At 53.3% G+C, this 19,733-nt stretch overlaps 2 protein-coding genes and 1 pseudogene across 2 annotated transcripts in view; 1 reads left to right on the top strand and 2 right to left on the bottom strand.

Moving 5' to 3' along the window:
* Positions 1-11,973: 11,973 nt before the first annotated feature.
* LOC129137623 (signal recognition particle subunit SRP68-like) lies at positions 11,974-13,460 on the bottom strand. Its single transcript, XM_054670457.2, has 3 exons — positions 13,356-13,460; positions 12,871-12,926; positions 11,974-12,385 (listed from the first exon to the last, which is right to left on the bottom strand). Exons 1-3 carry the CDS (start codon positions 13,417-13,419, stop codon positions 12,158-12,160), a joined length of 348 nt encoding a protein of 115 aa, XP_054526432.1. The 5' UTR covers positions 13,420-13,460; the 3' UTR covers positions 11,974-12,157.
* Positions 13,461-16,508: 3,048 nt separating this feature from the next.
* Positions 16,509-19,733, bottom strand: part of LOC112207427 (putative coiled-coil domain-containing protein 144B) — a 177,189-nt pseudogene continuing 173,964 nt past the window's right edge.
* LOC742910 (coiled-coil domain-containing protein 144A) overlaps positions 16,776-19,733 on the top strand; it is a 273,420-nt gene continuing 270,462 nt past the window's right edge. The window contains exon 1 of the mRNA XM_063798976.1: positions 16,776-17,027. The gene's annotated coding sequence lies outside the window, so the exon portion shown is untranslated. The remainder of the gene's footprint in view (positions 17,028-19,733) is intronic.

A 19,733-nucleotide genomic window follows, 5' to 3' on the forward strand; every position in this document is an offset into this window, starting at 1 on the left:
CGGTGATCACACCCAGATAGGCAAGGAGCTGGGCCAGGACAGACAGGGCTGGAGACAGACGTGCACATGCAGGCGCAGGCTCAGCGGAGAGGCCCCAGCCCTGGAGCTCAGGATTAATAAACACCTCCAGCCAGCTCAGAGGCCCTGCTGCCGGGCAGACCCCCACCCACAGCTCTCAATCCCCCAGGAGAGGAGGGGGTGTCCTGCCAGCCCAGGGCCTGGCTCTCTGTTCTCCACTGACATGATGGGGCAGCCAGGGGACGTTCACTCCAGACAACTGGCACAAGGTCCATTTTTTTTTTCTCTAAGAGACAAAGTCTCGCTCAGTCACTGGAGTACAATGGCATGATCTCAGCTCACTGCAACCTCTGCCTGCCGGGTTCAAGCGATTCTCCTGCCTCAGCCTTCCGAGTAGCTGGGATTACAGGTGCCCGTCACCACGCCCAGAAAATTTTTGTATTTTTAGCAGAGAAGGGGTTTCATCTTGTTGGCCAGGCTGGTCTCGAACTCCTGACCTCAAGTGATCCACCCGCCTTGGCCTCCCAAAATGCTGGGATCACAGGCATGAGCCACCGCGCCCGGCCCCATTTTATAAAGTGTGCACAGTGCAGCAGCACCAGGGCTGGCTTCAGGTGCCACTAAGCCTAGGCTCTGGCTGAGGCCCGGGAGCCCGATGCACTTGGCTTTTCCTACCTGCCTCTTCCCCCACCCAGAAATGGCCCCTGGTGGCTTTTATGAAGTCAGATTGAGCGGCAGACAGTGATGCCAGCTTATTGGTCTTTTCCTCACACTGGGGACCAGGGCTGCTGCCTTTTCCTTCTGTGGTGGCCCTGAGTGTCTTCAAGAAAGGGGCGATGGCACCCCCCTTTCCAGGCGCTCATTTCACTGGCCCAGCGTAACAGGCCCCTCCTGCAGAGGTGGCGTCGCTTTCCAGGTCATTCCTGAAATCCCCGTGGTTTTAGTGGAAGGAGGGCTTGAGGGGTAGCCAGGGGATGGAACAGGCAGACTGGGTGACATCACCTGGTCATCCTGGCAGGCCTCACTGAGGACAAAACACAGCCTGGCAGGAGAGAAAGGTCCCAGCAGACGGGGGAGACCAGGGACCGATGCCTGATACTGGCCTCAGGCCCCCATGGGATAGAAAAGGCCTGTGCCCTTTTTGGCTGAATCTCATGGGAAGCCCCTGAGCTTGGCCTTGGAGAGGGGATGCAGGAAACCCCCATTCCTAGAGGTGGAGGAGCTGACAGGGGCAGTGTGGGTGGGGAGGGCAGCAGTGGCCCCTGACAGCAATGAGGAAACAAAGTGGTCTCCAGTGTCCTCAGCTCCCGGCCCATGTCTTGAGTGAGATGCCACCAGAGATGACTGGCCACTCAGCCTCTGCCCCAGCCTGCTCCCACTTTATTCCTGGTGACATTGTTTTCTAACCACTCATTGTACGCCTGCAATCAACTGTCTTCAGAAAGGAGCTGTTTGTGTGAATGACTACGGGAGCCAACGCCAGCCTCACCCCTGGCCTCCCTGACTCACCTTTTCTTTTCTTTTCTTTTTTTTTTGAGATGGAGTCTCACTCTGTCTCCCAGGCTGGAGTGCAGTGGCACCATCTCAGCTCACTGCAACCCCTGCCTCCCAGGTTCAAGCGATTCTCCTGTCTCAGCCTCCTGAGTAGCTGGGACTACAGGTGCACGCCACCACACCCAGTTAATTTTTGTATTTTTAGTATAGATGGGGTTTCACCATGTTGGCCAGGCTGGTCTCAAACTCCTGACCTCAGGTGATTCGCCCACCTCAACCCCCCAATGTGCTGGGATTACAGGCGTCAGCCACTGAGCCCGGCTGCTTCACCTTTGAGCTTGGCCCCTCCCTGGAGGTGGCAGTCATTGGAAGTGGGGCCCTGGGGAGAGGTGTCCAGACTCCAGACAGAGAGCAGCCAGGCGAGGCCCCTGAGCTGTGCAGGGGGAGGTGCCCTGGGCGGAGGGCAGTGAGTCTGAGGTCTGGAACACTGGAGCTTCGACCTCTCTGCAGAAGCCCTCCAGGAAGGAAATGAGCACTGCAGGGGGCCCCCACACGCCTGGGAGATTAAGGGCTAACTATTTACTGCAAGAAAAACAAGAGCTGACTTCCTGGCGTGATCTTCTCATGCCAGATCAAATCAGGCCCAGCTCCTCCGACAAGGGCTGCCAGGCAGCAGGCAGGAACACCCTGAGCCCCGAGGCAGTCTGTCACGTGGGATGCTCCTGTCCGATGGCAGCAACCCTGGCCCCAGAAGAAAACAGGAAAGGACAGGGACACAGAGTGGGGCATGGCTGTCTTTGCGCTTCACCTCTGGCCTCACACTTTGGAGAGAAAGGAGCCCTTTATCTAAAAGGTCAAGATGGGGCTGACTGCCTGGATCAAGACCCTCAGCGTCTGTTTCTGCAACCACAAGTCCTGCTGTGTGTGGCTGTAGTGCATTTGAAGGTGCCCGGACTGAAGTGAGATGTGTTATACGTGCAAAATTCGCACCAGATTTCAAAGACGTACTATGGAAAAAGAATGTAAAATGGCTGGCTGCGGTGGCTCATGCCTGTAATCCCAGCACTTTGGGAGGCTGAGGTGGGCGGATCATGAGGTCAGGAGTTCAAGACCAGCCTGACCAACATGGTGAAACCTCGTCTCTACTAAAAATAAAAAAATTAGCTGGGCATGGTGGCACATGCCTGTAGTCCCAGCTACTCGGGAGGCTGAGGCAGAAGAATCACTTGAATCTGGGAGGCGGAGGTTGCAGTGAGCTGAGATTGTGTCACTGCACTCCAGTCTAGGAGACAGAGCGAAACTCGGTCTCAAAAAAAAAAAAAAAAAAAAAGAATGTAAAGCATCTCATTAATTTTTTCTATTGATTACATATTGAAATATTTTGGATATGTTGAATTAAATGAAATGTATTTTTAGTTTTATTTATTTTTTTTTTGAGACAGAGTCTTGCTCTGTTGCCCAGGCTGGAGTGCAGTGGCACAATCTCGGCTCACTGCAACCTCCACCTCCCGGGTTCAAGTGATTCTCCTACCTCAGCCTCCCGAGTAGCTGGGACTACAGTCTGGCGCCACCACGCCCGGCTAATTTTTGTGTTTTTAGTGGAGACGAGGTTTCACCATGTTGGTCAGGCTGGTCTTGAACTCCTGACCTCATGATCCGGGACTACAGGCATATTTTAAATTTTGACCTGTTGCTTTTTACTCTTTAAAATGTGGCTACCAATAAATCTAAAGTGACAAATGAGGCTTGCATTTGGGGCTTATCAGGATTCCTTCAGACAGCTCTGGCCTGGAAGTTAGATAGGATGCCCCGACCTTCAACCCTCCTAAGCCCTGGCTTCTGCCATGTCTTTTTGCTTGCAGTTAAAAAAATTTTTTTTTGGCCAGATAGGCTGGCTCACGCCTGTAATCCCAGCACTTTGGGAGGCCAAGGCGGGCAGATCACCTGAGGTCAGGAGTTTGAGACCAGCCTGACCAACATGGAGAAACCCCGTCTCTACTAAAAATACAAAATAACAAAACCAGGCATGGGCGTGGTGGCGCATGCCTGTAATCCCAGCTACTTGGGAGGCTGAGGCAGGAAAATCACTTGAACTCAGGAGGTGGAGGTTGTGGTGAGCCGAGATCACGCCATTGCACTCCAGCCTGGGCAACAAGAGCGAAACTCCATCTCAAAAAAATTTAAAAAATATATATATATATATATTTTTGGCCAGGCACAGTGGCTCACGCTTGTAATCCCAGCACTTTGGGAGGCCAAGGAGGGCGGATCACTTGAAGTCAGGAGTTTGAGACCAGCCTGGCCAACATGGTGAAACCCCATTTCTACTAAAAATACAAAAATTAGCCAGGCGTTGTGGTGGGTGCCTGTAATCCCAGCTACCTGGGAGGCTGAGGCAGTAGAATCACTTGAACCCAGTAGGTGGAGGTTGCAGTGAGTCAAAATTCTGCCACTACGCTCCAGCCTGGGTGATGTGGGTGACAGAGTGAGACTTCGTCTCAAAAAAAAAAAAAAAAAAAAGCAAAACCCCGTCTCTACTAAAAATACAAAAACAACAAAATTAGCCAGGCGTTGTGGTGGGTGCCTGTAGTCCCAGCTACTCGGGAGGCTGAGGCAGGAGGATCGCTTGAACCCAGGAGGTAGAGGGAGGTTGCAGTGAGCCGAGATTGAGTCACTGCACTCCAGCCTGGATGACAGAAGAGACTCCATCTCAAAAAAAAAAAAATTTTTTTTGACCAGGCATGGTGGCTCATGCTTATAATCCCAGCACTTTGGGAGGCCAAGGTGGGTGGATCATGAGGTCAAGAGTTCAAGACCAGCCTGACCAACATGGTGAAACCTCGTCTCTACTGAAAATACAAAAATTAGCTGGGCTTGGTGGCACGCACCTGTAATCCCAGCTACTCAGGAGGCTGAGGCAGGAGAATCGCTTCAACCCGGGAGGTGGAAGTTGCAGTGAACCAAGATCTCATCACTGGACTCCAGCCTGGGTGACAGAGCGAGACTCTGGCTCAAAAAAAAAAAAAAAATGTTTTTAAAAGGCATACATACAAAGATAGCCTCTGCCCACTTTGAAGGGCCTGGTGAGTCCTTTCCCTCGCCTGGCCCTGGCTTGTGCCTTGGTGGATTGAGAGGTTAGAGATGAAATGATCCCTGGGGCTGCTCAACCCTCTGCCAGCCATGACTTTGCGTGGCAGCTTACTCACTCCTTGTGCCTGGAGCTCCACGCTGATGTGGGCAGCTGGCAGCTCACCTGGCCTAGGACCTAAGCAAGAGGCCTGATCAGACCAAACACAGTGAGACTTTCGGCTCCGAGACTGCCAGACGCAGCTGGACACATGTGCAGCCCAGCCACAGGGTGGCCGCTTGGCAAGTGTGCCAGCAGTTAAGCCCTCTGGTGCCCACTCTCTCCTCCAGCTCCGGGGCTCCTGTGGGGAGGCATTCTTCTCCCTGCTGAGGCTGATGGTAGTAATTGCCTCCTTTGCCCCAGGAGCCGTAAGCTACCAGGCGCCCATGTGTTCCTGATGAGGTGAGGCTTTGCTGTCTCAGGAAATTGCCCTGTTTGTACAAAAGCTCCGCTGCCAGACCCTTTGACTGAAGTTGAGTGATGACCTCTTCCCTTCACTCCCTTGGCCCACTGAGCAAAGCAGAGGCACCCTCCTCCAGCTGGGCCTAGAGGAGCACAGTCAGGTGGACTGGGGGTCCAAGGGACCAGCCTCCTTCCATTGTCTGCAGGTATAGGGTTGAGGGTTAGAGGCTGTGGCCCAGGAATCTGCAGGGCCACCAGGAGGAGGCTCTTTTGGCTGTTTGGCTGTGAGTCTGCCTAGCAAGTCCGATAAAAAGAACTGAAATGCCAAGGTCAGCCTAGAGAGAAGCAAAAGGTGGCACAGCTTGCTTAACCAGACAAGAGTGGGGAGGAACAGGTGCTAGTGATTCCTTTTGGGACTTTTACGGGGAAGGTTTAGAGGAAGCAACTACAAAAACTCCAAAAAACAGAAAACAACCAAATCTTGTGTGTGTTAAGAGAGCAGGCAGGATTCCTCATACTAAATGGCAAGAAAGAGAACATAGAGGGAACCCCTGGAATCCTCAAAACCAAGGCTGCCTTAGGCTAACTGTCCCTCCCTCTGAACCATCCCCTTTCCCTGGAAGAAAGGGGACCCACAGCACCAGCCCCAGTTCAGCTGTAGGACTGGTGCTGGTGCAGCCCACTCCCCAGCCCCTGCAGCCACCTGGTGCATGAGCCATCCCTGCATTCCAGAAGTCTGCAGCCCGCCAGTCTTACTCAGGAACTGGTAGGCCCAAGAGCCCTGGGCCTCTCTGCCACCTTGAAGATAATAGCTGTCCTTACTAGCTAGGTCTGGGGACCTGCAGCCCTATTTTGGAGAGGTGCAGATGTGACGGAGGCAGCCAGCTAACTGTGCACGCCAAGATAACGACCCGTGTGGCCGCTTGAGAAAATGTTCCACCGGCTGCACCACAGCAGCAGGGGTCTGGTGGCATCTGGCACTGTTCACTGGTCAGAGGGAGAAAAAGGTTTATAAAACAGACAAACATGAAAACGAAGGAACAAGCAGTTCTTATAGCTGCCTGATTTGTCTCTATTGTCAGGAAGCTGGAAAGGGGAGGTTAAACCACCCAGCACAAACAGCAGCTCGTCAGACCCAAACTATTGTCTGAATGGCATTGCATAGACTTAGGAGGACTTCCTGGGAAGGGGAAGACAAGGACGCAGGCTGGCTGAGTGGAAGGCTCTGTCAGCTATGTGTGCCCATTGACTCAGGGTACAGCAGCCCACACTGTCTTGGGGTCTGGGCTCAGAACATTTTGGGGGAACCTCCTCACTGTCTCCTCCCAGCAACTTTGAGATGCAGCCGCCCCTGTTGTACAGGAGCTGGAGCGTGCTCAGAGGCAATGGACTAGTAAGTGTGGGGCAGGGATCCACCAGCTCGGAGGACCCTGGGCACCTGCTGTCTCTCTGCCTCACACCTCTTCTTAGGCAGCATGAGAGGCACTGCCTGGCGAGGCCTTTGCACAGCCACACCCGTCTCCATTCCACAGATGAGCCACAGCTAACGTTACTCAGCTTTCACTGGCCCAGGTACCTGCCCATCATAGCTGGATTGCTAGGTCAGAAGATCCCTGGGGAAGAACTTTGGGAGGCCGAGGCTGCGGATCACCTGAGGTCAGGAGTTCGAGACCAGCCTATCCAACATGGTGAAACCTCATCTCTACTAAAAATACAAAAATTAGCCGGGCTTGGTGGCGCATGCCTGTAATCCCAGCTACTCAGGAGGCTAAGGCAGGAGAATCACTTGAACCCAGGAGGCAGAGGTTGTGGTGAGCCGAGATTGTGCCATTGCACTCCAGCCTGGGCAACAAGAGTGAAACCTCATCTCGGAATAATAATAATAATACCTCTAGTGGACGCTTGTAGAGCCCCTCACTCTGTGCCAGATGGTGCTTAGAGCAGAGGGTGGACCCAGAGGCCAAGGCCTATCTAATGTGTGCAACCTGCACAGCCTGCCACCACAGCTGGTCCTGGGCGGTGCCCCCAGCCACGGCCCCTCCCAGGTCCTGCTCCCAAGTGTCTCTAATATCTAACAGAATAACAGGTTGGATTCTTCCAGTTGGTGGTGTCAGGATGCAGACAATTTCCAATTTATTCTCTTCGCTTTGGAACATCGATAAATTTTACAGCTAAATCTGCTTTCCGTCTCCTCTGTAGCAACAAGTGTCTTCAAACAAAAAATTAGAACCAACACGTATTTTTGCTATCTTTGGATACTTTCCTAGACCTCTAAATGTCCCAAGCTTTTCAAGGCTGCAGACAGAATTGTGCTGTTTAGAATTCTGTGATCAGTTAGCTGTTTTGTGTGTGACTAACGACACCTCGTATGTGAAAAATTAGCGCTGCCACAGCGATGACAGTGAACAGAGCACAGTCCCACCCTCAAAGCCCCTGGTGTCGGCCTTCCTCTCCTAGGGGGGTGAAGCCTCTGCCTCGGCTTTTGGGAGGAAAGTCCTGGCTCTGGCCCAGGGCTGCTATGGGTTGAGGGTGCCCTGTCATCACAGGCTGTCACCTTGTGGTCGTGGTGACAGGCTCAGGTTGCCACCAGGGGAAGGGGTTGGCACAAAGCCCGGCACCGTTTCATTCCAAAGAGGGAATCTGAGAGTTCTCACTGATTTAATGTAAAACCAGAGAGGAGACAGCACATCCAAACAACATTTGGGAAGAGAGGAACAGGCCAGGAGACCCAGCAGCGAAGGCCAGTGCCATCCTCAGCCACCTCGAGCTCCTGACCCTCACCCAGCAGGCCTGGTGGGGCTTGCCTGGAACAGAGAATAGAAACCATGATCACATAGGCCGGGCGTGGTGGCTCACACCTGTAACCCCAGCACTTTGGGAGGCCGAGGCGGGTGGATCATGAAGTCAGGCATTTGAGACCAACCTGGCCAACATAGTAAAACCCCATCTCTACTAAAAATACAAAAAATCAGCTAGGCGTGGTGGCGCATGCCTGTAATCCCAGCTACTCGGAAGGCTGAGGCAGGAGAATCGCTTGAATGGGAGGCGGAGGTTGCAGTCAGCAGAGATCACGCCACTGCGCTCCAGCCTGGGTGACAGTGTCAGACTCCATCTCAAAAAAAAAAAAAAAAAAAAAAAAGGCCAGGTGTGGTGGCTCATACCTGTAATCCCAGCACTTTGGGAGGCTGAGGCAGGTAGATCATGAGGTCAGGAGTTTGAGACCAGCCTGGCCAAGATGGTGAAACCCCCATCTCTACTAAAAATACAAAAATTAGCTGAGCGTGGTGGTGGCCACCTGTAATCCCAGCTACTCAGGAGGCTGAGGCAGGAGAATTGCTTGAACCTGGAAGGTGGAGTGAGCCGAGATTGTGTCACTGCACTCCAACCTGGGTGACAGAGCGAGACTCCGCTGAAAAAAAAAAAAAAAAAAAAAAAGGAAAGAAACCACGATCACAGCCACAACAGACCAACAGACCTCGGGCAGGCTTTAAAAGTATGAGACTGGGCCAGGCGTGGTGACTCACGCCTGTAATCCCAGCACTTTGGGAGGTCGAGGCAGGTGGATCACTTGAGGCCAGGAGTTTGAGACCACCCTGCCCAACACGGTGAAACTCCGCCACTACTAAAAATACAAATATTAGCTGGGCATGATGGCACGCACCTGTAGTCCCAGCTACTTGGGAGATTGAGGCAGGAGAATCGCTTGAACCTGGGAGGCAGAGGCTGCAGTGAGCTGAGATCATGCCACTGCACTCCAGCCTGGGTGACAGAGTGAGACTCTGTCTCTAAATAAATAAATAAACAAATAAAAGTATAAGGGACTGAATGGAGCTCTCTTCGTCCTCTCTTGATGTTGGAGACAGAAGCCTCCTCCAGGCTCAGAGCTTGCTGACAACACCAGAGTCCATTCTGGAGGAGGGACTAGAGCCAGCACAGCACGGGAACACCCACTTGGAACAGACCCATTCGCGGCCCCCGGGGCCTCATCTGCAGGTCCTGCTCCTTGGGAAGGCAGGACTGTGTGGCCTCCGAAGTGTCTTTCTGTGAAAACCCCCAGCGAACAGCCTGCAGGGCCCAGGGGCAGTGAGGTCCTGACTTGAAACCTGCTCCCATCTGAGGCAGAGCCACTTCCCAGGAGGACAGGAGGGGGTCCTGCTTCTGGTGCTCTGTCCCCCACAACACAGCCTGCTTAATGTCCAGGAGTCCCACGTGAAGGGATGTGAGAGCTCGCCAGAGACTTTGGCCCTGCCAGATCTGTCTTCTTATGTAAACACCTGCTTTTAATACTAAACAGCATCACTGGCCGTTAACAGCCAATGCTGCTCAGAGCGCCTGGCAGGAGCACCGGGAGGAATGGAATTTGTAGTGTGGCTGCGAGACAAAGCATTAGGCAACCTGAGAAGGAAAAGGTGCAGTTGGGATTCGCCTCCATCTGTAGTTTAGAGGTCCTGGGTCCCCACTGAGGCCAGCACTCTAGAGTGGGAGGGGCTGGGAGGGCTGTGGGAAGGACAAAGGGACATCTTCCAGGAGGATGAGCGGTTCCCCATGCCCGTCCCCCTCACGATGCTGCAGGCAACGGCCTGAGGCAGGCCTGAGACTGCAGCACAGCAGGGCCTGCAATTGGATTCTTGGAGCTGGAGGACAGCGTGGCTGTCAGCACAGAGGCGAGACAAGGGAGGTGCAGAATCTTGGCCCATGGCCCTGGGAGGAGGATGAGGACATGGATGAAGACCCCCTAACTCCCAAACCGTGGTTCCTCAGCCTGCAGGGACACTGACCTGATCAAAACCCAGGACCTCAACCTGAGACCAGTCATCTGTGCTATATATATTTTTCTTTTAAAAAAGTTTTTTTTGGTAGAGACAAGGTCTTGCCACGTTGCCCAGGCTGGTCTCGAACTTCTGGCCTCAAGTGATCTGCCTGCCTCGGCCTCCCAAAGTGCTGAGATTACAGGCATGAGCCAGTGTGTCCAGCCTATCTGTGCTATATTTCCAGAAGGAGGGGTGAGGATAGTTCTAAATTTGTATGGCATAGATGATGAAACTTTCAATTAAAAAAAAAAAACCCAGCTTCCTGAGGCTCTCCAACCCAAAACAAACCCCAGGGGATCAGGGCCCCTCTGCGAGCATCTCAAGGTTCTAAGCCACCACACCATTCTAACAAGAAGTCTGATTCGTGTCTCACCATCTTTTCTAGCTCTTAGGCTTCCCTCCCTGCAACTTACTGGGAAAATTAAAGGCACAGCCAAGCCCACAGTGGCATTCTAAAACCACCTTTACAAAAATTCTAACGGTGAGATTATTAGAGTGAAAAAGGTCTAGCCTAACCCACTCCATCTTGCTTCTAACCTCCACGCTGTCCTTGTTCATTCCTGGGAATAAGCCGAACTCACTTTGGGAGAAGCTTACAGTTTACTGTTTAACTTTGAAACAAAGATGGTAACAGCACTTTCTGGAAATAAACCGCCTTCTTGCCTGGGGACCAGACTGCCTTTGTAGGACTAACAAATTAGCCGCAAGAATCGAAATTATGGTTTAGGAGTCATGCAGCCAGAGGCCCAAGATTCTGAACCTTCCCAGTTGCTCCTAGGGATGACACCGCTGTTGTAAAACCTAAGAATGGTGCTCAAGATATTTTTCAGACCCTGCACTTTATGGATCGGCTGGCACCATCCATCCAAACTGGCTCATCTGGTCTTGTGGCCCCCACCCAGGAAACCGACTCAGCACAAGAGGCCAGCTTCAACTCCCTATGACTTCATCTCCAACTCCCTATGACTTCATCTCCAACCTGACCAATCAGCACTCCCCACTTCCTGACCCCCTACCCACCAAATTATCCTTAAAATTCCCAGTCTCTGAATTTTCAGGGAGACCAATTTGAGTAATAAACTCCAGTCTCCTGTTTAGCCGGCTCTGTGTGAATTAAACTTTCTCTCTATTGCAATTCCTCTGTTTCGATGAATCAGCTCCATCTGGGCAGCGGGCAAGAACCCTCGGGGGTTACAATGCCATCCTGAAACAATGCTTTTGGATTTTTAACCAGTTGGCCTTTTCTTCAAGCCACCGGGTTTGCTCAAAAACTGAAAACATCTAAGCCAACATTTCTCGTGGCAAATTTTCTTTCCTATGTGACAGGTGAGTTTTGATTTCCAAAGGGAATCATAAGTGTCAGGTACATGTTTAAATCACTTTTATTCCTTGCTTTCTTACATTGTTTCTGTGACTTCTATTATTGATGTTATAATAGAAGTGAAAAGGGAAGTCTAAGAAAAAACGGGGGGTAACGAAGGGGATTAAAATGTAATAGCATCTAAAAATTACACATTGGGAAGTCCTGAAAAATAGTGCCTCTAACATGTGTATTCGGCATCAGTCTCACCTAGTTGCCAGTAAGTCAGGTTACACTTGACCTCACCGGCTTCACACAACCAGGCTCCCAAGGAGAGAACAGGGACTGGACATGAGGGAGGGCACATAAGAAATGGGCACATTCTCTGTCATCTTTGCCTTTTAATATAAGATGTGGTTTCATCATTTCTGAGTGTAACATATTTCTTCTAAAAATAGAGCTCTCTGCTTGTCTGAAACTTCTTAACGTTCACTGGGAGGTGAAGGGGAATAAGGCTGACCATAATTCTGGGGTGACGTTGCCAGTTTCATAGTCATAAATAAACTTTTCAAGGGATCCTGGATGCTCACAGCAAGGATGAGTTCATTTCAAATCATGACATGACATGACATGACATGACATGACTTGAAGCATGACAAAGCGTTTCAAGGCCCCATCTGTGCCTGGTGTGGACTCCTGAACACATTACTGACCAAAGGCAATCAATCACAGCTCACAGGGCACCAGAGAGCAGCGGCCCCTCTCCCAGGAGGTACAGGAGACAGGATTACCCCGCACACATTTACCAGAAGACAACAGGCTGCTCTCCTAACTCACTGCTTAAGAATGTGTACAGACACAGGCTGTAGGAATGCAGGGCTGAAGATGTTAAACTCTTGCCCCAGGCCAATGCAGACCTGGATTTAATATCATGGAACTTGCTGGGATTTTCTCACAATACAGATTAACAGTCAGAATCTCCCCTGCCCCCGAGGAAGAGCCTGGTTAGCTCCTGAATCCAAAGATGCCCTTGATGTATCCAGTGAGGCCACTCTTGGTCTTCTGTTCCAACTTGTCCTCAAGGGGTGGGAAAGCCACATGGTTGAGGGCCAGGTCAAAGAACAAAGGCTTGCAGGGGATGGGCTGGAAGCCTGGTGGGAAGTGCACAAGGTTGGCTTGCTTGGTGACAAGGGAAGGGTCCAGGCAGAATGTCTCAAACCGTTCAACCAGAGGCTGGAAGTCAAATCAAAGAGACGTATGTAGCATCGGTCACAGAACACCCTTGGTGAACATTCCTGAGTGCCGACTGCTTGGCTCAGAGCTTTACAGGGGCCATCTCCCTCAATCACTCAATCCCGACAGCCTCCTATGAGGAGGGGCTACCACATCCCTGCCTTGTAGTCAGAGTCACTGAAACCCAGAGAGGCTAAGAGAGGGCCAGGGTAAGACTGGGGTGCAGGTCTATTGGCCATGTTATGAGTTAGAGCTCTTACCCACGGGTGCTACTCTGCACAGCAACAGGTTCCTCAACCCTCTTCCCAGGGATGATCTGACATCTAGGAAGCTTTGTGCAGGAAGCTTTGAGGTTGGGTAAGAGAAGGGAGGGAGGTGGGGGGTTTCCTTAGAAATTTAGGGTTCACTGCTCTACAATGAGCATGCATTCCTACTTTGTTGCTAATCCTGCTTCCTATTCCTCAAAAACCATGGCCCAGACTTACCTTATTGTCCTTGACTTGGGAGGAGGAGGTCTCTGTTTGGTGAGCATCATTTGCATCTGAAAGTTTCACAGGGAATCAGTAAGAACAAGGATTTACAATAGCACACTAGTCACAAATGAGGCCTATCACACAGGTGGCCCCTACATCCCAAAAGCAAAAGGAGCCAGCATGTGGGGAAGCCAGTCCTGTCTCCTGCTGAAAAGTGGTGGAGATAAACAGATCAATCCCAGATCCAACGCCGTCGGCCCAGTGAAGCCAGCACAGTTGCATGAGGACAGTAACAGGGAGAAGGGCCAATGTAACAGCACATCTCGAAATGCTTCTACACGATCTGATGCCCAGCTGGCACAAGTAAAGGCCAGGAACATCTTACAGATGAACCGAGACAACCCTTTCAACCTTAAAACAGCAGTGTGGGGTGTGAGAGAGAAGGGGAGTGGCAGGAAGGGAAGTCTGGGGATACAAAGGCCAGGCAGGGGGCTCACCGAGGATGGCTGCGGCCTGCAGGGAGCACTTCTCTGACCACACTTGAGTGATGAGCTCTTGCATGTCAGGCAGGTCCTGTAAGATTCAGAAAATGTGTACTCCCGAGCCAGGGCCAGGTCAGAGAAGCATACCAAGCTAACCTGAGTTAAGCGAACCCACTGGTATTTTCACTGGACTTTAGACTTTCTAAATGGTTCTCCGTATTAGAACAAAACAAAACAAAACAAAACAAAACAAAACAAAACAAAACACTAGCCTATTTCAAATGGGAAAAGCTATGCCACGGCTTAAGTAATAATGCCTGGAAATAAAGATGATGTTGATAATATTAATAAATTTATCATACACAAAACAGTGTGCCAGGCATTGTTCTAAGCAGGTTACATAATCACTAGCTTAACTTTCTCAATAATCCTGAGGCAGTTTGCACTCCCATTTTACAGATGAGAAAATGGCAGCATGGAGAGGTTAAGCAATGTGCGGGCCATGCCCCCAAGCGGCAGCGGGCTGGGGTAAAGGGCTGGGCCATCTGGCTCAAGGGCATAAGCCCCTTGGTCATTACATCTCACTGCTTCATCGAGGGTGATGAATTTTCCTGGCCTCGGTCTCTTGCTTGGCATACGGGGAATGACCCGAGAAGGTCTGGATGCCACAGAATCCGTCATGCCTCCATTCTCTGACACTTCCTCCACAAAACAATTCAGCACATGAAATCAGGTCCACACTGATTTGCACCGCCTCCCAAGATGATATTCCACGGTGGTGATGCTGCCATGCCTGTCACCCCCACCCGCCCACATCCCTCTGCTCTTTCCTAGCTCTGCCTTTGCTTGGGGTCTCTTTTACTTCTTCTGCATCCGTAGGTGGGCTCCTGCATGCCAGTCTGTGGCTACAACAAAACTACAAGCTCTCTGAAGGCAGAGAGCTTCTTCTCTACCCCTCTGAGCTTGCACAGGATCCAGCAGCTCCTACACTGGTGTGACTCCATCAACAAGAGGAACTTTTGCTTGCTTTTCTTTTTTTTCTTTTTTTTTGAGATAGAGCCTTGCTCTGTCACCCAGGCTGGAGTGCAGTGGCACAATCTTGGCTCACTGCAAGCTCCGCCTCCCGGGTTCACGCCATTCTCCTGCCCCAGCCTCCCGAGTAGCTGGGACTACAGGTGCCTGCCACCACGCCCGGCTAATTTTTTGTATTTTAGTAGAGACGGGGTTTCACCGTGTTAGCCAGGATGGTCTCCATGTCCTGACCTCGTGATCTGCCCTCCTCGGCCTCCCAAAGTGCTGGGATTACAGGCGTGAGCCACCGCGCCTGGCCAAGAGTCACATTTTTATCACGACGTCTGTAATGTCACTGACTCGGTTCATTGCTGGGCTCCAAGGGTCACTCATTGTATGAGCTTGGGCAAGTTGTAATCTCCCTGAGCCTCATCTTTAAAATGGGGGAAATATTAATATCTCATGAGATTCTTGTGAGTTTTAAATAAGCCAATACACTTAACATACTGAGAATGTGGCCAGCATGTAATAAAACTTCCATAACTATGATTATTTTGTTAATGAAGACTTTTGCCATCTCTCCTTCCACTCACAAATTGCCTGATTTTTATTCTTTTCAATGCTGTTTTTACATACTTTACAAAAATGTATATATTTAGTGGTTTTACATGTGATCTTGGTTCTCCACAGATTCTAGTTTTTAAAATTTATCCTAAGAATAAAAGCACTTTCGAGCTCAATTATAGGAATGTATATTATCTGTATCTCTCAGGTTAGGCTTGGAATGGATACATTTTTCATGTGAAATAATTATAACCAAATGCGTATCTTCAACTCTCTTTAGAGAATAAGCTGTGGTTCCCAAGGGATGGCATTGTAAAGCAGAATTGGACTGATAAATTTGTCAATGAAATGTAAACTATTACATTTTATTCAAGAAGTTTTTTTAAAAGTACAAGATGATACATATTACTTTTACTTATTCAACAATCATTTAAAAAATTTAGAGTGGGGTTGGGCCAGTGGCTCACGCCTGTAATCCCAGCACTTTGGGAAGCTGAGTCGGGTGGATTCCTTGAGGTCAGGAGTTCGAGACCAGTCTGGCCAACATGGGTGAGACCCCATGTTGTGGTAGCGCACACCTGCAGTCACAGGTACTTGGGAAGCCAAGGCACGAGAATTGCTTGAGCCCAGGAGCCGGAGGTTGCAGTGAGCAGAGATTGTGCCACTGCACTCCAGCCTAGGCGACACAGAGAGAGACTCTGTCTCAATAAATAAATAGATAAAAATAAAAATTTTGATTGGGGTACAGAGGGCTGCAGAGGCATATCGAGAGATTCAGCTGCAGGAGATATATGGATGACCTTGAGGAAATAACCAGAAAGAAGCAAAAATTTTAAAGATAATTTTTAAAATTCTATGTATACCTATATGTGTATTTTGAAATGAAATCATGTTTATTGCAGCAACTTGGATGGAACTGGAGGCCGTTACCTTAAATGAAACAACTCAGACACAGAAAGACAAACACCCCACATTCTCATAAGTGGGAGCTAAATAATGTGTACACATGGACGTAGAGTGTGAAAACATGGAGACTTGGAAGGGTTGGGGGTGCAAGATGCAAAATTACTAATGGGTACAATGCATGTTATTCCAGTGATGGATATTCAAAAAGCCCAGGCTTCACCCCATGCAGCAAAATATCTGTGTAACAAAATTACAATTGTGCCCCATAACTTTATACAAAATTTAGAAAAACCAAATGTGTATAATATATATTTTCTCAGACAAAACTAAAAGTGGAACTAGAGGCGAGCAATCTCGGTGGCACCAGGCATTCCCCGACCCGCCCGGGTCGCCAGCTGCACGGACCCTGGGCAGATGCACGCAGCGGCTGCGGCACAGGGCGGGGAGCGGCTGCTCGGCCCCATCCTAAGGCAGCAGAATGCCCAGAGCTGGTCCCTGGCTCCGGGCGCAGGCCGAGTAGGAGCTGGGCGGGCAGCGGCGTTGGGCAGGCCCTTCCAGCCAGGCTGACAGGCCGCTCTGACCCAGCCATCAGACTCCGCTTGCGTCCTGGCAGCGCGGACCCTAGGGCAACTTCGCTGCAGTGGCCAAGCCGGGGGCGGAACTGACCCGTACCCCTGAACCGAGCAAGCCTAGGAGCAGGTGCGCCGGCGGCGCTGTGAAGCGGCACTCATGACAGGCAGGCTGGGTGCCGCCACCCCGAAACCTCCGAGGGAGGACCAGCCAGCCCAGGTTGGCGCTGGAGCTGCAGCGCCACCTGCAGGCCAAGGAGTCTTTTTCTGGGAGGCTGGAGCCGCAGCGCCACCTGCAGGCCAAGGAGTCTTTTTCTGGGAGGCTGGAGCTGCAGCGCCACCTGCAGGCCAAGGAGTCTTTATCTGGGAGGCTGGAGTGGCAGTTGCAGTGAAGTCACAGGTTCCGTGACGTCACAGGTGGGCAGGTGCACTGGTCTGTAACGGATTGGCTTGGCCTTACCCGCGAGGCTTTGCGGTGGCTGCTTGGCTTGGCGGTGGTCGTTTGGCTTGGCGTGGCAGTGATCGCTTGGCTTGGCATTTCTGGCTTGGCGGTCCTCCTTTCGCAGATTGGAAACCGCGGTATATCCTGCTGGGCTCCTGGAGACACTGGCGTGGACAAGAGGGATAGGAAGAAGAGGTAACGGCCAGGCGAAGGATGCGGGCGCGCCGTCATGTCGGGGACGGCGCTAGCCTAGTACTAGCACTAGCCCTCGCATTCGCCCTCGCCCTCACCCTGGCCTTGGCCCTGGCCCGAGCCCAGCCCTAGCCCGGCCCTGGCCCTACCCCGGCACTAGCCCTAGCCTGGCCCTGGCCCTGGCCTAGCCCAAGCCTGGCCCTGGCCCAGGCCTAGCCCTAGCCTGGCCCTAGCCCTAGCCGGCCCTAGCCCTAGCCTGGCCCTAGCTCTAGCCTGGCCCTACCCCAAGCCTGGCCCTAGCCTGGCCCTAGCCATAGCTTGGCCCTAGCCCAAGCGTGGCCCAGCCGTAGCCTGGCCATAGCCCTAGCCTGGCCCAGACCTAGCCTGGCCCTAGCTCTAGCCTGGCCTAGCCTTAGCCGGGCCCTAGCCCTAGCCTGGCCTAACCCTAGCATGGCCCTAGCCCTAGCCTGGCCCTAGCCCTAGACCGGCCCTAGCCCTAGCATGGCACTAGCCCTAGCCTGGCCTAGACCTAGCATGGCCCTAGCCCTAGCCTGGCCTAGCCCTAGCCTGGCCCTAGCCTGGCCCTAGCCCTAGCCAGGCCATAGCCTGACCCTAGCGCTAGCCTGGCCTTAGCCCTAGCCTGGCCGTAGCCCTAGCCTGGCCCTAGCATGGCCCTAGCCCTAGCCTGGCCCTAGCCCTAGCCTGGCCTAGCCCTAGCCTGGCATAGCCATAGACTGGCCCTAGCCTGGCCTAGCCCTAGCATAGCCCTAGCCAGGCCTAGCCATAGCCTGGACTTAGCCTTAGCCTGGCCTAGCCCTAGCCTAGCCCTAGCCCCAGCCTGGCCTAGCACTAGCCTGGCCCCAGCCCAAGCCTGGCCAAGCGCTAGCCTGGCCCGAGCCCCAGACTGGCCTAGCCATAGCCTGGACCGAGCCCCAGCCTGCCCTAGTCCTAGCCTGACCCTAGCCCCAGCGTGCCCTAGCCCAAGCCTGGACCTAGCCCTAGCTGGCCCTAGCCCTAGCCTGCCCTAGCCCTAGCCTGGACATAGACCTAGTCTGCCCTAGCCCTAGCCTGGCCCTAGCCCTAGCCTGGCCCTAGCCCTAGCCTGGCCTAGCCCTAGCCTGGCCCTAGCACTAGCCTGGCATAGCCCTAGCCTAGCCTAGCCCTAGCCTGGCCCTAGCCCTAGCCTGGCCTAGCCCCAGCCTGGCCCAGCACTTGCCTGGACATAGCCCCAGCCTGGCCAAGCCCTAGCCTGGCCCGAGCCCCAGCCTGCCCCAGCACTAGCCTGGACTGAGCCCCAGCCTGCCCCAGCCCTAGCCTGGCCCGAGCCCCAGCCTGCCCTAGCCCTAGCCAGGCCCGAGCCCCAGCCTGCCATAGCCCTAGCCTGGCCCGAGCCCCAGCCTGCCCTAGCCCTAGCCAGGCCAGAGCCCTAGCACGCCCTACCGCCAGCCTGGCACGAGCCCAAGCCTGGCCCGAGCCACAGCCTGCCCTAGCCCTAGCCTAGCCCGAGCCCCAGCCTGCCCCAGCCCTAGCCTGGCCCGAGCCTGGGGTAGCCCTAGCCTAGACCTAGACTGGCCCTAGCCCTAGCCTGGCCTAGACCTAGCCTGGCCCTAGCCCTAGCCTGGCCTAGACATAGCCTGGCCCTAGACATAGCCTGGCATAGCCCTAGCCTAGCCTAGCCCTAGCCTGTCCCTAGCCCTAGACTGGCCTAGCCCTAGCCTGGCCTAGCCCTAGCCTAGCCCTAGCGTGGCCTAGCCCTAGCCTAGCCGTAGACTGGCCTAGCCCTAGCCTGGCCTGGCCCTAGCCAAGCCCTAGCGTGGCCTAGCCCTAGCCTAGCCCTAGACTGGACTAGCCCTAGCCTAGCCCTAGCCTGGCCTAGCCCTAGCCTAGACCTAGCCTGGCCTAGCCCTAGCCTAGACCTAGCCTGGCATAGCCCTAGCCTAGACCTAGCCGGATAGCCCTAGCCTAGACCTAGCCTGGGGTAGCCCTAGCCTAGACCTAGCCGGATAGCCCTAGCCTAGACCTAGCCTGGGGTAGCCCTAGCCTAGACCTAGACTGGCCCTAGCCCTAGCCTGGCCTAGACCTAGCCTGGCCCTAGCCCTAGCCTGGCCTAGACATAGCCTGGCCCTAGCCATAGCCTGGCACTAGCCCTAGCCTGGCCCTAGCCTGGCCCTAGCCCTAGCCTGGCCCTAGCCTGGCCCTAGCCCTAGCCTGGCCTTAACCCTATCCTGGCCCTAGCCCTAGCCTGGCGTAGCCCTAGCCTGGCCCTAGCCCTAGACTGGCCCTAGGCCTAGCCTGGCCGAAGCCTTAGCCTGGCCCTAGCCTGGCCTTAGCCCTAGCCAGGCCCTAGCCTGACCCTAGACAGACCGTAGCACCAGCAGGGCCCTAGCCCTAAACTGGCCTACCCTAGCCTGGCTCTAGCCCTAGCCTGGCCTAGTACCAGCCTGGCACTAGCCCTAGCCTGGCCCTAGCCCTAGACTGACCCTTGCCCTACCCGGGCCCTAGCCCTAGCCTGGCCCTAGCGCTAACCGGGCCTAGCCCTAGCCTGGCCATAACTCTAGCCTGGCACTAGCCCTAACCTGGCCTAGCGCTAGCCTGGCCGTAACCCTAGCCTGGCCCTAGCCCTAGCCTGGCCCTAACCTGGCACAAGCCCCAGCCTGGCCCTAGCCCTAGCCTGGCCCTAGGACTAGCCTAGCCGTAGCACTAGCCTGG

This window comes from Pan troglodytes, chromosome 19 (assembly GCF_028858775.2).
Source record: "Pan troglodytes isolate AG18354 chromosome 19, NHGRI_mPanTro3-v2.0_pri, whole genome shotgun sequence".
Lineage (NCBI taxonomy): Eukaryota > Metazoa > Chordata > Mammalia > Primates > Hominidae > Pan > Pan troglodytes.